The 17,279-nt window shown below is 36.2% G+C and overlaps 3 protein-coding genes and 2 pseudogenes across 3 annotated transcripts; 4 read left to right on the top strand and 1 right to left on the bottom strand.

Annotated features, from left to right (window-relative positions):
- Nucleotides 1-519: 519 nt before the first annotated feature.
- On the top strand, nt 520-3,358 carry LOC115996410 (2-alkenal reductase (NADP(+)-dependent)-like). The gene is made up of 5 exons (XM_031235618.1): nt 520-934; nt 1,556-1,733; nt 1,814-1,980; nt 2,502-2,584; nt 2,846-3,358. Exons 1-5 carry the CDS (start codon nt 707-709, stop codon nt 3,222-3,224), a joined length of 1,035 nt encoding a protein of 344 aa, XP_031091478.1. The 5' UTR covers nt 520-706; the 3' UTR covers nt 3,225-3,358.
- A 502-nt stretch (nt 3,359-3,860) lies between these two features.
- On the top strand, nt 3,861-5,684 carry LOC115996400 (annotated as a pseudogene).
- A 337-nt stretch (nt 5,685-6,021) lies between these two features.
- LOC116012565 lies at nt 6,022-7,150 on the top strand (annotated as a pseudogene).
- A 1,416-nt stretch (nt 7,151-8,566) lies between these two features.
- Nucleotides 8,567-10,538, top strand: LOC116024102 (2-alkenal reductase (NADP(+)-dependent)-like). Its single transcript, XM_031265006.1, has 5 exons — nt 8,567-8,910; nt 9,011-9,194; nt 9,285-9,451; nt 9,805-9,887; nt 9,967-10,538. The coding sequence occupies exons 1-5, from the start codon at nt 8,689-8,691 to the stop codon at nt 10,343-10,345; spliced, it is 1,035 nt and encodes a 344-aa protein (XP_031120866.1). The 5' UTR covers nt 8,567-8,688; the 3' UTR covers nt 10,346-10,538.
- A 59-nt stretch (nt 10,539-10,597) lies between these two features.
- LOC116024093 (acetolactate synthase small subunit 1, chloroplastic-like) lies at nt 10,598-16,735 on the bottom strand. The gene is made up of 12 exons (XM_031265000.1): nt 16,457-16,735; nt 15,374-15,587; nt 14,693-14,776; nt 14,443-14,511; nt 13,940-14,023; nt 13,697-13,849; nt 12,899-12,985; nt 12,357-12,461; nt 12,140-12,262; nt 11,598-11,750; nt 11,043-11,108; nt 10,598-10,943 (listed from the first exon to the last, which is right to left on the bottom strand). Exons 1-12 carry the CDS (start codon nt 16,684-16,686, stop codon nt 10,860-10,862), a joined length of 1,452 nt encoding a protein of 483 aa, XP_031120860.1. The 5' UTR covers nt 16,687-16,735; the 3' UTR covers nt 10,598-10,859.
- Between the last annotated feature and the right edge of the window lie 544 nt (nt 16,736-17,279).

The following is a 17,279-nucleotide window of genomic DNA, read 5'->3' as shown; positions in this document are numbered from 1 at the left end:
AAGAAAATAAACTAATTTAGGTCGTCCGTAGTCGATCGACTCAAACCAAGAAGGTCAATAAGTTGCTCTCATTAAGAGTCAAACTTATAATAATATTGTTCGTTGGTATTTACTCTTTTAAGTTTTAAATTTTAATTGGTAAAAATAAGAATAAAAATAGAAATAAATTATTTTTCTAACAATCAATGATCACTTGTCGTATTAAGAAATGTCACATTTGGGATAAGAAGAAGAAATGTCACATTAAGAATTAGTGGGTAATCAATTGTTTGCAATAATATGCTTTTTGACGCCAATATCTCGTTTGAGATCTTTGAAGCACATCAATATAATGATGCAAATCATAAACAAATTAATCATAATGGAGTGTTATGGACAATATTTAATGGTGTGTTTAGTTCGATCTGACCTTCATATGAGAGAGTCACCACATGCCAGAACACAAATTACATGTTTGAAGGCAATTTGTTATCAAATATTTATCCTCATACAATACAATGACAATAGCGAGTATAGTTTGTATATCAACGAGGACTCCTCCGTGATATACTGATATTTACCAATTTTGTTGATTCTATTTTAGGTTATTTAAATGAGGTTCCCATAAATTATACCGACAAGGACAGACTTCCACGATCACTGTTCAGACAGACAACACAACAGCAACACTCACAACTCACAAGCACAGGTCGGTGTAGAGGGAGAAATGGCTATGGAGGAAGTGAGCAACAAGCAGATAGTACTGAAAGACTACGTCACCGGATATCCCAAAGAGTCCGACATGGAAATCCGTACCACCACTCTGAAGCTGAAGGTTCCACAAGGTTCCAACGCCGTTCTTGTTAAGAACCTCTATCTTTCTTGCGACCCCTACATGCGTGGTCGCATGAGCAAACCCCATGGCAGCTATGTCGACTCTTTCACTCCCGGATCGGTACGCTAATCAAATTTTCAAATTTTGCTTATTTTCGTTTTAAACTCGTCTATTAATTGTTTTTGTTTTGGATAGATTTAGGGATTGAGGATTTAACTGAAACAAGGATTGCTAGGCCCTTAGATCCTGTGTTAGCTACTTAATTCAAGTAGGAAGCACACGGATGCTCTGAGCTTTTGATTATTAAATATGTGTTATGATAAGGAAGGAAGTAAAAAACCTGAGATTTTTTATTTTTTGCAGTTGAGTGTTAAGAATTAATATTTGTACTGAGGCATCAATCTGATTTTGATTTTCTGCCTGTCCAAAGTTGGATAATGAAACAGATAAGGAAAAAGAATTGACTAGACATACTACTTTGCTCATGGACCCACTGTGAAATTTATGTTTGCCTGATATGTAAAATATCCATTTAAAATGTCTTTGTCGGATTTTACAAAGTTTGTGTTTTGTAAGACAAATCATCATCTGTTGATTGAAGGACATTATGCACACTCTTAAAGCTAATATTCTCTTCATGAAATTTTAAATTGGCACAGAGACAATTATATCTGCTTGAATGTACCCAGAGGCCAAGTTGTAATCTGGTATATTAACTGCTATCCCTATCATCTAATGTAGCCCATTACTGGATATGGAGTTGCTAAGGTTCTGGATTCTGATAATCCCAACTTCAAGAAAGGTGACTTGGTTTGGGGAATGACTGGATGGGAGGAGTACAGCATTATCACTGCTACGCAGGCTCTCTTTAAAGTCGAACATACAGATGTTCCTCTTTCTTACTACACTGGACTTCTTGGTAAGTTCACTGTTTGTAATCTTGATCATTCACATGAAATTGCTACTCCCTACCTGTCTTATCCATGAAATATTCTATAGGTATGGCTGGTATGACTGCTTATGTTGGATTTCATGAGATATGTTCTCCCAAGAAAGGAGATACTGTCTATGTTTCAGCAGCATCTGGTGCTGTTGGTCAGCTTGTTGGACAATTAGCAAAGCTTTTTGGTTGCTATGTTGTTGGTAGTGCTGGAAGCAAAGAAAAGGTTAGTTTCACCAATTTTATATTTGTCTGCAATTGGTAGTGACTGTGAACTCTCCATCATCAATGCTGCCTTTAATTTTGAGGTGTGTTAAAAGTCCTCCATTGAAAAAAATAAGAGAGAACATATGGGTTTATAAAGCCATGGGTTAGATTAGTTAATTGATTGGATTCAGTCTTTACCCCATTTTTTCTTGAAAGAGCATGTGTACAGATATCTGTAAAAGCTTTCCTCTTTAATTTTGGATATTTGTAGTCTTGACACTATAGCTTGCTTGTGGGTTGATTCTTCCATCTAAATGATTGCTTAAGGCGAGAACGAATGTGCACTTCGTATGTAGAGTTTCACTGGCAATTAAATTTGAATATTTGCAAAACTCACCTTAAACTTGTCTTTTGTTTTTTTCCCATGAAGTATTGGGTGTTCAAATGTGAAGATTACTGATGATAAATCTGTGGATTAGAAAATGGTTCCAATTCGCTTACCTTGTTTAAATTTGCTCTATGGTTTTCCTGTATGTTAAGGTTGATCTGCTGAAGAATAAATTTGGGTTTGATGAAGCTTTTAACTACAAAGAGGAGCAGGACTTGAATGCAGCTTTGAAAAGGTCAGTTCAATGCTCTAAACTTTATTTTAGGAGAAAAAATTATCTAACAAGAGACTATATAAGGCCCAATGTAAGGGAAGCAACCCTGTTTCTCGGGAGGATTTGTCCTTTAAAGTGAAGATTGGTGAATATTGTTTGATGAGAATGCATTCCTTGACTGCTGCAAATGTGGATTGTGTCAGTGATATCCTATACTTGTGCAATAATATTATAAATATCATAACATGCCCACAATTCTCAGTGAAGTCTTGTTTTGTTTAGGTGTTTTCCTAATGGGATTGATATTTACTTCGAGAATGTCGGGGGTAAGATGCTGGATGCAGTGCTTCTGAACATGAACCTCCGAGGGCGCATTGCTGTGTGTGGAATGATCTCACAATACAATCTCGAAAAACCAGAAGGTGTTCACAACTTAACCTCTATTATCGCAAAACGGATTCGCATGGAAGGATTTATTGTAGGTGACCACTACCATCTGTATCCAAAATATCTGGAGATGATCCTACCATGCATTAAGGAAGGCAAGGTTACATATGTTGAGGATGTAGCTGAGGGACTTGAAAGTGCCCCCTCTGCTTTGATTGGTCTCTTCTCTGGTCGGAATGTTGGGAAGCAGTTGGTGGCCATTTCACATGAATAGTGTGTTTATGTGTGTTCTTCTCTGCTGAATTTTCTAAATAAACAGTATTCATAATAAAGGGTATGTTGTGATATAATCTTTTTTGTTCAGCAGATCGACCTTCATAATAAATATAGATCAAATTTCACTTTTTTTTTTTTTGTCATAACTAATTCTCAATTTACATTGATGTTTTTTGCACTTGTTGTTTATTAATGTTATTTAGATTTAAGATTAGCTAATTGGAGGAAGGATCTCTCCAAATTGCAATTTTTCTTTTAATATTAGTTCGTTGCCGGCTTGTCGATAAGAACATCGATAACAGGTAGTATACGTGAGTATCGTGAGATTTGATTTGATTTTTTTTTTTTTTAATTTCAATTTATGTGGTCAAACACGATAGGGGATGTTTATCTACTTCTAAATTTATTAAATAAGAAAATATTCAAAAGTCTATGAATAATAAGAATAATAAATTGTGTTCAACTAATGATGTATGTCATTATTATACAAAATCCTTCCTGTTTTCTATATTTTACTTGTTCGAAATAAAATAAACACTATTAAAATTGACCGCCACATTTAAATGTATTTCTTAAATTTAAAACTTTCAAACTCTGATCTTCATATTTTTTAAACAGCGCACCTAACTGTTGAAGATGCGTGGTATGTATGTACTAATATACAGACAGAATGAAGTCGAAAGCGCAAAACTAGTTGAGAGAGAGAGAGAGAGAGAGCTGAGGGAGAGAAATGGCTATGGAGGAAGTGAAGAACAAGCAGGTGGTACTGAAACACAACATCGACGGATTTCCGAAAGAGTCGGACATGGAGATCCGAAGCATTACTCTGAAGCTGGAAGCTCCCCAAGGTTCCATCCAACGCCGTTGTTGTTAAGAACATCTATCTTTCATGCGATCCCTACATTCTTAAAGTCTTGCCCAAACCCCTTCAGGTTGTCTGATCTAAGTTACGTTAACAATTTTTGGATTATATATTTTCGTTTTAAACTCCATGCATCATCTATACTATACATTCTTCTTTTTGTTTTTGTTAATTCTTCTTTTAAATTACCATAGCGACAATTATATCCGCTTAGCTTGAATCTGGGAGTATATTAACTGCTATCATCTGATCTAATGTAGCCCATTGTTGGATTTGGAGTTGCTAAAGTCGTGGATTCTGATGATCCAAACTTCAAGAAAGGTGACTTGGTTTGGGGAATGACCGGATGGGAAGAGTACACCATTATCACTGATGCACACCTCCTCTTTAAAATAGAACATAAAGATGTGCCTCTTTCTTACTACACCGGACTTCTCGATCGGTGCGTTCACTGTTCATACTACTCTTGATCATTCATATGAAATTACTATATATAACCTACCTGTCAAAATTAAATTTATATAGGTATGGCTGGTATGACTGCTTATGTTGGATTTCACGAGGTGTGTTCTCCCAAGAAAGGAGATACTGTGTATGTTTCAGCCGCATCTGGTGCTGTTGGTCAGCTTGTTGGACAATTAGCAAAGCTTTTTGGTTGCTATGTTGTTGGTAGTGCTGGTACCAAACAAAAGGTTTAATTTCTTTCATCATATTATATTACATATGATAAATTTAATTTGTGGATGTCACCTTACAAAATTTGCTCTCTCAGCTTTATATTTATGGTTTTGCTGTATGTTAAGGTTGATCTGTTGAAGAATAAACTTGGGTTCGATGACGCTTTTAACTACAAAGAGGAGCAGGACTTGGATGCAGCTCTGAAATGGTGAGTTTGACTCTTAGCTATTGACTTTCTTAATTTGAGTTGGTTAGGTCAGCTATGACCTATTGGCCTTAGTTAGTCAGTTATGAATAACTTATAATAGTTTAATTCCTTGTGCTTCTTTACTGGTTAGTGTCATTTATTCCACGTATACCACCTTTAAATAGTGGCTATTAAAAAAAAACTAACATGCCAACAATAATTCTTGGTTTTTTTAGGTGCGAGCTTACCTAATGGAATTGATATATATTTTGATAACGTGGGGGGAAAGATGCTGGATGCAGTGCTTCTGAACATGAACGTCCAGGGGCGTATCGCCCTGTGTGGAATGATCTCACAGTACAGTCTTGAAAAACATGAAGGTCTTCACAACTTATTCTGCCTTGTAACAAAACAAGTTCGGATGGAAGGATTTACAGTAGGTAGTTACTTCCACCTCTATTCAAAGTATGTGGAGATGATAGTGCCATGCATAAAAGAAGGCAAGGTTACATATGTGGAGGATGTAGCCGAGGGAATTGAAAGTGCTCCGGCTGCTTTGATTGGGCTTTTGTCTGGTAGGAATGTTGGGAAGCAGTTGGTGGCCATTTCACCTGAATAGTGTATATATATATATTATTATATTTTGCAAGCTTTGTGTTTGAGATATTTGTCCATTAATAATACAGAAGAGATCACAATTGTTCTATACAATTGGCTCTGAATTAATATGAGAATTGGACAATATGACTGTTTTCTACTTCTACTCATCTAATTCTCGACAAGATATATTCTAAACAATTTAAAAAAGAAAATGATAAATGTACTCTCATAAAATACAATTCGCATTACAAGAGTTCAAACTTGTGATTTTCCGTTTAGGAGAATCACAAAGCTAAATACCATTGAGCTACAAACTACTTAGCAATAAGAGGTGGGAGTAAGAAGTTAGAGTTTATGTTGTATTTTTCCAATATTTCCTATCTCCTACCTCCTTAACAAAAGAAAAGCATACCCGATTCTAGGATTAAGTAAGGGTAGAGTTAGGATTGGATGGTGGGAGGACCAATTATGGTTAAAGTATTAAATAAAATAAGTTGATATGGATATAGCATATTCTAAAATAATCATTACATTACAAATTTATTAAAATTTAGAATGAATAATTTATAATTAAATTTATATTAAATTATTTAATATACTTTTTAATGTACACTAACAAACAATCACTAAAAAAAATTATCCATATCTTATTACAAAGTATAGTCTCAACTATATTAATGACAAAAAAATTAATATGTAATATTTAAAGAATGAAAAACTTAAACATTTTTAAAAGTATTTTTCAAAAAAAATAAAATTACTATTTTTCTAACAATTAGGCAAGCCTAATTCTTAGGCTTTACTACAAAGAGGAGCAGGATTTGGATGCAGCCTTGAAAAGGTGAGTGTTCAGTGTAAAATAATATAATAAGCTGCCCTATTTCTTAGGATGATTTTTTTGAGTGATCGATTAAGGATGGTCTCCATAGGGTAAACCACCTTGTGAACATATCTGGCAAAGGATCACAATTCACAAGGAGATCTGATTCAAATAAAAAAAGTCAATAATACCGCTCCCAGTCATTAGGAATCGAACTAGCAACCATCTGACTAACTTGGCTGCTATTACCTCCTCTTAGGAGGATTTGTCCCTTGTTTGATGACATTTCATTCCTTCAATTCAATTCACTTTTGGAAAATGTGGAGTAGGTGTGCCAGCCATCCATCAATTTTGTTTTATGAATATTATAAGATTATATTCTCTTGTTTTAGGTGCTTCCCTAAGGGAATTGATATCTACTTTGAAAATGTGGGGGGAAAGATGTTGGATGCAGTGCTACCGAACATGAACCTCAAGGGGTGCATCATTGTGTGTGGAATGATCTCGCAGTACAATCTTGAAAAACATCAAGGTGTTCACAACTTATTCTGCATGATCTCAAAACGAATTCGCATGGAAGGATTTCTGGTAAGCGATTACTACCATCTCTACCCAAAATATTTGGAGATGATGCTGCCATTGATAAAGGAAGGCAAGGTTAAATACGTGGAGGATGTAGCTGAGGGGCTTGAAACTGCTCCGGCCTGCTGCTTTGATTGGCCTTTTCTCTGGTAAGAATGTTGGGGGAAGCAGTTGGTGGCCATTTCACATGAATAGTACACTCGCTATATGTTCTCAAATTTACATGCATTATACTAAACATTTACTTTGAATCCGTGTCTCTTAAATTTATTTCTAGATCAGTGAATAAGTCTTTCAGTTTGGTATTTTCATTTGGCATTCTTCTATAGTTCTATTCCTTGTATTGAACAATTTATTTAATGAATGATTAGTATTTTGGTTTTCAAAAAAAAAAAACATTTACATACTATAATAAAGTGTGTGAGGGCGAAAATTTATGTCGAGGTGGACCTCAGTCCAAAAATACACAATTTATATATTGAATGCTCACAATTTACATACTGAATGCTCACAATTTTTATATACTAAATGTTAACAATTTACATATTTGATGTTTACAATTTATATACTGAATGCTCATAATTTACATACTGAATGGTCACAATTTACATATTGAATGTTCAAAATTTATATACTAACGAATGTTCACAATTTAAATTTCAGACTAGCCCCATCGGACCATTGGGCTTATCGAGCCAGTGATTTTTATTAGGCTAGCTCGTTCGGGCTATCGACTTATCGATTTGATTTTATGGGGCCAGCTCATTGAGTTTCGACTAAGATTGATATTTTGACTCAGAGTGTGTTAGAGTTGTTTGGTCACATTTCCCTAATCTTTTATTTGTTTGTTTATCTTTTTCTCACGTATAGGGAAAAAAAAAGTGGTTGAGTTTGAACGTAAATATAATGATGATTGATTGATGAGTGGCGGGAAGTGGAGTAGCAATGCTAAAACTGTTCTCTGGTGGAACAAAGAAAAACGTGTAGTGTAGAACATTGTGTCGTACCCTCGTACGTGGTGGCTGGGCACATGGAAAGAATTTGTAGCGTAATTTGCTTCTTTCCTTGTATGAAATTTGACTGTTCAATGTGTCGTCGTCGTCTATGTCTATCCCTTAATTAAGAAATGCTATTTTGATTTAAGCTTTCAAGGAATGGATTTCAATTCTTATTGCATTTATCTCTCCCTTAAAAAAAAAAAATTAATTAAAAATTAAATATTAAAAAGTTGAATTGATGAGGTGGAGTATTCAGTGAAGGAAAATATCACTTCTTCACACGATGTTGATACTCTTTTGGGATCCAAAAGATAAAAATAACATATCATATCTTGTAATGTCAAGAAGTAAAAGTGATAGATTAAAAGAAGGGAATGAATGTGGTATAACTCATCAGCAAAATATAGGAGGGTTAGTATGTATGAAAATTATTACGACAAGCAATAAAAAGACAACAAAAAAAAAATGTTAAACACATGGTGGGGTATGACTAATTAGCTATCATAGATTTTTCTGCGTATTCATTGATCTGAGCCGCGCAGTTCATGGTTCATATTGTTTAGGGGGCCAGGGATGGTACTATGAAAAAATAGTACGTTGAGAAAGAAGCATCTATATATATATAGAGAGAGAGAGAGAGAGATTGTTTACAATATAATCAAAATAGAAAAGAAAAGCCATCCAGCGTCGCACACATTACCTGATTACCAGATCGAAACACAGAAATATAATATAATGGCGGAAGTGAGCAACAAGCAGGTAATACTGAAACACTATGTCACCGGATTTCCCAAGGAGTCCGACATGGAACTACGAACCCTCACTCTGAAGCTAGAGGTTCCCCCAGGTTCAAAGGCCGTGCTTGTTAAGAACCTCTATCTTTCCTGCGATCCCTACATGCGTGACCGCATGAGCAAACCCCATGACAGCTATGTTCCGTCCTTCACTCCCGGATCTGTACGTGTCGTCTTGTATTTTGATTTTTTTTTTTTTTTTTTTTTTTTTTTTGTCTTTAAACGTACGTACTCAAAATGACTTTGGGGTGTGTACTGTGTAGCCCATCGTGGGATATGGAGTCGCTAAAGTGGTGGATTCTGATAATCCAAACTTCAAGAAAGGTGACTTGGTTTGGGGAATGACTGGATGGGAAGAGTACACCATTATCACTGATACACAGGCTAAGGCTCTCTTTAAAATCGAGCATACAGATGTGCCTCTTTCTTACTACACTGGACTCCTCGGTACGTTCACTGTTCACAATCTTGATTATTCATTGGTAGTTTGGTACGGTGTGAAATTAATTACTATCTATATTATATTATATTATATAGGTATGCCCGGTATGACTGCTTATGTTGGATTTTATGAGGTGTGTTCTCCCAAGAAAGGAGACACTGTGTATGTTTCAGCCGCATCTGGTGCTGTTGGTCAGCTTGTTGGACAATTAGCAAAGCTTTTTGGTTGCTATGTCGTTGGTAGTGCTGGTACCAACCAAAAGGCAGGTTTCACGCTTCAATTTTTTTTTTTTTTTTTTTTAGGAAATAGTCTTCAATTCTTTAATTTCTCTCTAAAACATATGTATATAGTTTAATTTGAGTCTCAAAGAAAAGCATTTGCATAATTGCATGCGTTTATTTCTATGTATAAATTAAATTTGATAGTTCACCGACCTACAAATTAAAACTCACCTAAAGCTTCTTCCTATGTTTTTTACCCATCCAGCCAATGAAATTCAATATTGCCTCTGATTCAATTTAATGTTAACTAATTAATTAGTTTACTTCAATTCCTATAGATTTGGGTTTAGGGTTAATTTGTATTATCTAGCTGTATGGTTTTGTATATGTTTAGGTTGATCTGTTGAAGAACAAATTTGGGTTTGATGAGGCTTTTAACTACAAAGAGGAGCAGGACTTGGATGCAGCTTTGAAAAAGTAAGGTTTTTTTAATATAATTATATTTTGTTTAATTATTTTGAGATCGAGAATTGAAGATAGATAATTTGTTCATCAGATTCTTTCCTGATGGAATTGATATTTACTTTGAGAATGTGGGGGGAAAGATGTTGGACGCCGTGCTTCTCAACATGAAGCTCCACGGCAGGATCGCTGCGTGTGGAATGATCTCACAATACAACCTCGAAAAACCAGAAGGTGTTCACAACTCATTCTGCCTAATCACAAAACGAATTCGCATGCAAGGATTTCTGGTATTCGATTACTACCATCTTTATCCACAATATCTGGACATGATTCTACCACACATAAAGAAAGGGATGGTTACATACGTCGAGGATGTAGCCGAGGGACTTGAAAGTGCTCCCGCTGCTTTGATTGGGCTCTTCTCTGGTCGAAATGTTGGAAAGCAAGTGGTTACCATTTCACACCAATAGACAATAGTTGGTTGGTATTCTGATGAGTCTGCATACCTCATCTTCCGACCTTATTATGCTCTCCAATCAATATTTTCATACTACTAATCTAAAGGGCTATGCTGTACCTGTACTGCCATATTCATATACTTTGCTTTTGTTGTTAAGTTGGGCCATTTACTGCTTCAATAACATCACTCTTGGTCTTGGGTAATTATGGCCAGTCACCCCGCCTGGTAATGTCTTTTCCCAGTAACATTACTCAAACGCTTATAAACAAGCTATATTATATTCTAGTGTTATTTGCTAATTTAAAAGCAACTGACTAGAAAAGCTGAATAAGGCTACAACAGACTTGTCCATGTCTTTATTGCCTCAAAATCCTACCCTCCAAAATACGGAGTAATTATAATACCAGAAGATGACAAGGACACGTATACTTAAATTTGCAAATTGCAGGTTCCTATTTTAAGAAAATGGAAAACTCCTTCCGGACTCATGCCACCCTCCTTTAGTTCAACAACCCTAACTGACTCTATAATGGGAAAGCGTATCCTCGGAGGTAATTTGAGTCCACCCCGGATTCACGTGCCAGTGCCACACGTCCAGTTCGAGCCACCTGTCCAAGAGAACACCACTAGGATAAGTACTTGTAGCCAACAGTGAGCATTTTAAAGGTTTTCAATTGCGGTAAAGAGGATCCAAGTCAGAATCAGACCTCACAAATACCATAGGGTTCCAGCAGCCTCTGTAGAGCAACCATCTTATGCAAATCTCCAGTAAGCTGGAACAAGTGCACACAATATATAAGTTGAATATAACTCACATAGTCACATGTGAACTCAACATGCTAAAAGATACACAATGCTACATAACAAAGCCCCATATGAGAGAGGCATGAGACCATATTTGTCCGCCATTTCACATTCATGGCCATCGTTAGCATCAACAACTCCAACACAGTATTTACTATTTAGGTGGTACATGTGAATTGAATGCAGTCACAAAGTTGAGATATAGTATATGGTACAAATTGGTAAAGCTTATTGGCTATGCAATTATGATTCTGGATTGTAAATTATCAACTCCACCTTGTTTGTGGACAAATTATTTCCTATAAAAATGCTAAGGAGTATAAGATCTATAATCCATTATCTGTGAACCAACGAGAAAGTAAATGATCAATATTTGATTAAACAAGCTTTACCAAACAACACCACTGTAAATAGCAGCATTTTAATGGTAAAACTTTCACAGAGAAATTAATACACACCTCAAGAGTTATGGTATGATCAGACACATCAACAGCTTTTGCTCTAAAAATGCTGGCAATATCAAGAATAGTGCGACGGACAGCTGCGTTTACTGCAACTTTTATCAACATGAGTTCTCGCTCGGCAAATGGCAGGTGGGTAAGATCCCTAACCTGAAAATGTCAGCAAATCTGTTACTCATTTGACTACTCAGGAGCAAGCACAGATCACTGGTGAGTGTGGGCATGGTTCCAGTCAAGCACACTTCAAAAAACTAACCATAATGCATCATTCTATTCATCCAAATTGAAAAAAAAAAAACCTTCAGGGGAAAAGGTTCTACATTAACTACATAAACTTCTGAGTGTTGATAATGAAAAAAAGTCGTAACCATAATGGTTGCAGATCCCCACAAAGCATTCTCCTCTATGTGATGATATGGAAGATGCTAAAATTGAAACTTGAAAGGTGCAATTATCCAATTAAGGACCCAACTCTAACCAAGGAAAATCACACAAGTGTAAATGTGGTATCAGCATAGCTAATGGTTAGCTGGCCTCACCTCATGGAGATCTACCAATTTATGAAGTTGCTGAACCAACTTGCTGATTGATTCATCAGTACCAGGAACTACAGTTGTAATGCGGGATAGTCCTTCAACTTCAGCATGCCCAACAGCTAAACTCTGGTGACAGGAAACAATGATAATTGAGCCAAAAAAGTATATAAACATAACTGTGTAAAATATTGTGTTAGGCACATCATTAAATAGAGCGTACTTGAATATTGTAGCCACGTCTAGCAAAAACCCCTGTCACTAAGTTGAGGACTCCAGGAGAGTCATTTACAAGCAATGATAATGTGTGTGAACGGAGCCCACTAGTCTGGAATTAAGCCAATAATGTTTAAAGTGTCAAAAATTTTAATCAAAAGGACAACATCGTCAGGTAACTACCAATATTTAGAAAAATAAAGGACAAAACTAAGATAAAATTCATTAACCCTAATTTGTGTACTTTCCAAAAAAAATAACAATGACAAATGAATTTCTAAAATTCAGATTTCAGAGAGCTATTCTCATGAGGTAGCATAGTAATTTGAGAAGAAAAACAATTAGAAAAATGAGCTTTTAACTACCAAGGAAAAATAATAATGATAATTTTTTAGCCAATATCTCAGGTAAAAGATAGGATCAATTCCATTTGCTGATAGAAACAAGGCCAGCAAATCTGACTAGGAAAGCTGAATAACTTTTGAAAGGGAAAAGCAGCAAAAAAAAGGTGAGAATATTGGGAAAACTAAAAGCAGTGATTTTACATACATCATCATCAGTGAGAACACCCCAATGAGCATCAAGAACTTGACTGACTGGAGCTTCATCAGCTGTCTCTACTGGATAAACATCTCCCTTCAAACAGGGACAAATACAGATATCAGATATACATTGTACATCAGCAGCAGCTTCACATGTGTCAATAACATATATGATATTTGAGGGGCAAATATTCACCATCAGCTTCACTGGTTTATCCACAAACAAAAGTACTAATCTAAATAATCTGATATTATGACACCTAATAATGTATGATGCCTTGCACACACACATATTCCATTTACAGCTCATTACTTTTGGGGTAAGCCAAATAGCCAATGTAAGGCCATATGTTCCTCACTAAAATATTTGCCCATAAATTCAAATCTTACAAACTTAGTCCCCATTCCCCGACACTGTAAAAGAAATCTAGAAACAATGAAGTAAACCCCATAAACATTATATTGGATTGTTTAAAAATATTCTTATGAACAATGAAAATAATAAGTTAATTGTCCATGACATATATGGCCGTGAAAACAACCAGACAAGAGTCATATTATTTTAGTAATTCAAAAAATATCAGGGCAGCCCTAGCTCTCTAGTAAGCATCCTTCTCTAGAGTAGTGTGCTAGTCAATAAATTTGAGAAAGGGTAACTTAAATCCTATAAGGATACTTGAAAAAGGATGTCATCAATATGAGAGATCAAAGAGAGTAAGTTTAGCCATAACACAGGATGTGTATTCATGCAAAGAGAGTAAACTTAGCCGTAATGCAAAATGTATATTCAAGTATGATGGCATACCCCAACTGTAGAATCAGCATACCCATTATGAGATCTCAATGTTTTCCTTGAAACAGTATCAATGGGCATCACTCCCTCAAGATCAGGATATGTAGCAGCTGAAAACCGCCAAAAAGGAGCAGATTCCCCGATCTTTTCCCGTCTCAAGGCAATCTAAACACAAAGATATATATAGTTACTTGGAGCAATGTGAAGGGGCACAAAATTAAAACTTTTCATCAAGCAATAAAGATATGTACGTACCTTTCCGGTCCTGGCAATTTCCCTAATACCAAATTTACTCAAGTTCCTCTGAACTGCAACCATCTTCCCTGGATCTCCAGTTACCTGTATGCAACTCGACCAATTTCCTGAATGAGCCAAACTGAAGTGTATATGAATTCTTTATAACAACTTAGCCTGTTAGCCATGCCATGCTTTCTATTGAATACCAAAATGCACCAGCTACTTATATATGCAGGGTAATATGCTTTCTATTTACAACTGCACTTTTGTCCTTTACAAACCCCTGTTGTGAGGTATGTAATAGGTGTTAGTTTAAGATGTTCAGGAAGCACTAGAAATCCTTCCACTTCCTTTAGCCATGAAGAAGGCTAGTAATTGCTAAACATAACTGAAGGCAAGGAAAATTTTCTTGGTAGTATAACTGAGGCATCCGAAAACACATAAAGGCTCTTAGCAACAAGTAGCACAGTAAAGTTGAAGACTTTCTTCAATGATCAGTTCTGAAAGAGTTAACATTCCACCTCAATAGTGAGTGAGTGATCTGAGATATCCACAATTTTGGCCCTAAAGATGTCTACCAACCACATAACCTGGTGAAAGTAGCCAAGAATGCAAACAAAAAAGTGTTAAAACTGAAGACAGATAAGTGAATTAGCTGAAAGAGGGTCCAATAAGATAACAACCCAAATGGAATATGTAAAGAACAGAATAAATTTCAAATCTACTTTTTGAAAATAAGTTATTTGACATTCTAGGACATAGTGTTCCTACCTCAGCACGGAATTTTGGATCTGCATCAATTTTTATTAGCATCAGTTCACGTTCAACTTGTGGCTCCTTTGATATATCTTCAACCTGGGAACAATTTCAAGTGAAAATTTAAACTTATCTTAAATATTCTGAAGCATTTATCTTGACAAGACTAAACAAGGCATAACTGCAACTGACAAGTGAAGAAGTCCTGTTTTAACATGAATCAATTCCCAGCAAGGGCAATCATCTTAACAAAGTTTTATGAGAATATCTTCAACCTAATTAACTAAGAATCAACATTGGTCATCAATTAGGAAGATAAGGATCCCAACCAAGCAAATCAAATCAATTCAAGCTTGAATAAACCAATTTCCTAAAACTAGTTTCTGTACATATAGCAACTAGTTTTGAAGAGCTTAGCTTAGCTCTTTAATAAATTGAAGTGGGTGGATCCAGGCAAGCAAGAAGGAACCCATCTTTAAATTTCAGAGGCTTTTCCAAGGTGTTGGCAATGGAAAACATATCTAGTAGCAGGCCTGTGTCTCTCTTTCCTAATCCTCAAGCTTAAGTAAAACAAACAGATATCCAAGATCAGTTTGGTCTATGTCCACAATATCTCATGAAGCAGAATTTTTATGATTCATGCATGCTGATAAGCGAGTTCTAACAAGCAGGGTATAAAATTGGCATGATAATAACCTTCAATACATTGACCAGCTTCTGTAGCTGTTCCATAACATTCTGTAACACTGCTTCAGTCCCAGACACAACTATAGTAAAGAGAGCCTTGTCCTTGTTCAGACCAACAGCAAGGGACTCAATGTTATACCCTCTCCGTGCAAAGACCCCTGCAATCCGATTTATCATTCCGCTTTCATCACCAACAAATACAGAGATTGTGTGACGTCTCACCCTGGATTCACATTTGAGAGCATAACAACATTAAGAAAATTAATACAATCAGAAAGAGAGATCACCATGGTCAGAAGCACATAAAAGCGAGTAAATTTCCATTGCAATGTAAAAAAAAATTTAGTAAAATGAAATAACAAACTATGGATGCATTTAATAAGTTGTACAATAATTAACCCCAAAAAAAAAAAAACTATTTTCTCATTTTTGTGCAATTGACCTTCTTAAAACAAGCAACACATTTATATAGTTAAAGATGAAGGAAAACAACATCAACACCCTGCACGTGTATGTTCCTAGTTCCCTCAGCACTTGGAAAATAATAATAATCTGTGATAGCATCACTTACACTCTTATCACCTTTCACTGCCATGCTTCGATTTTTCTATTTCTCATTATAAAGTACCTAAAGCTTCAATAGCTTCTAAGTTGCTACTAGCAGGACTTCCTTATAAAAATGCAGTGTAATCTATTTTTGTGAAAAGTACATTGCATAATGTCATCTATTAACCTTGCACTTTAACTCAAATGCAGCTCACAGTAATCTTTACTGTTTATTAACCATTCAACTGTTCAGCATTGTATTTGTCATTGTAGATTTCACTAAAGGCTAGCCACTTCTTTACCAAATACAGAATGCTGCATGTTCATTTCAATTATTTACAGCAATATACAATGAACCCCGCATAAAACTCCACGGTTGTTTAATAAATTACAACAACAACAACAACAACAACAACAACAACAACAACAACAACAACAAAACGTTTCTAATTACAACTCGCTAAAAATGCGAAGAAAAGTACAGATCATTTTCGGAACACTTGTACCAATAATTGGGAAAATTAAAGGAGTCAAGAAACTACGCACTTTTGTCGAGGGGTTGGGGGTGCTGGATCGGAGGTGGAGAGAGTGATTTCACTCGGGGCTTTGTGCTGCCCATCAGCGGCATTTGCAAAGACAACGGAGAGTTTTTTGGGCTTCCCGACATGGATATTAGGGCTTGCCGTGCATAAGCCGAGCTTTCTGGTAAAACTCAGATCATCGCAGGGTGGTTTCAGGCGTGGGAATGGAGTAGAGTGAGTTGAGATAGCCGCCATCGAGGCTGTGGAACTGTGGAAGAGAGCCTGCGTAAATGTAATCGACCTTTTTTAAGATGTAAATATATACGGGTGATGGTAAATACCCCCAAGGACTACTGTAGAAATATAATGTATAGTCCGTGTATTATTGTACCCTAAAAGGTCGGGTGTCCCTTAGAAATTGTTAAGGGTTAAATGTAATATTATATTCCTGAAGGGTCAGGTCCTATTTCTATATAAAGGACCTGACCCTCATGTTAATGGCATTCTGAATCATTGGGACCCTTGCCTCTCGGCCTCTCTCTCTCTCGTTATTCTCTCTTCTTCTCCAAGAAGGAAGCCATGGCTTCCTTTCCCCTTCTCCCTGTATTCATCCATACACACTCCATACACTACATCATACACAATCAAACACACGTGGTGTAAATCCGTACCCCCGTTTACATTTACACCATCATTGGCGCCGTCTGTGGGGAACGCGATGAAATGCCGTGTTTCTCTAATCAACAGGATGATACTCACCATCCTACTCACCATCATCATCGACAGCAACAAGCACACAACACCATGCGCTGTGTTCAATCCGTTTTTCCGAACTTTCGACGCGTCGA

The sequence above is a fragment of the Ipomoea triloba genome, chromosome 1, assembly GCF_003576645.1.
Source record: "Ipomoea triloba cultivar NCNSP0323 chromosome 1, ASM357664v1".
Taxonomy (NCBI): Eukaryota; Viridiplantae; Streptophyta; class Magnoliopsida; order Solanales; family Convolvulaceae; genus Ipomoea; species Ipomoea triloba.
This window is presented reverse-complemented; position numbering and strand designations above follow the sequence as displayed.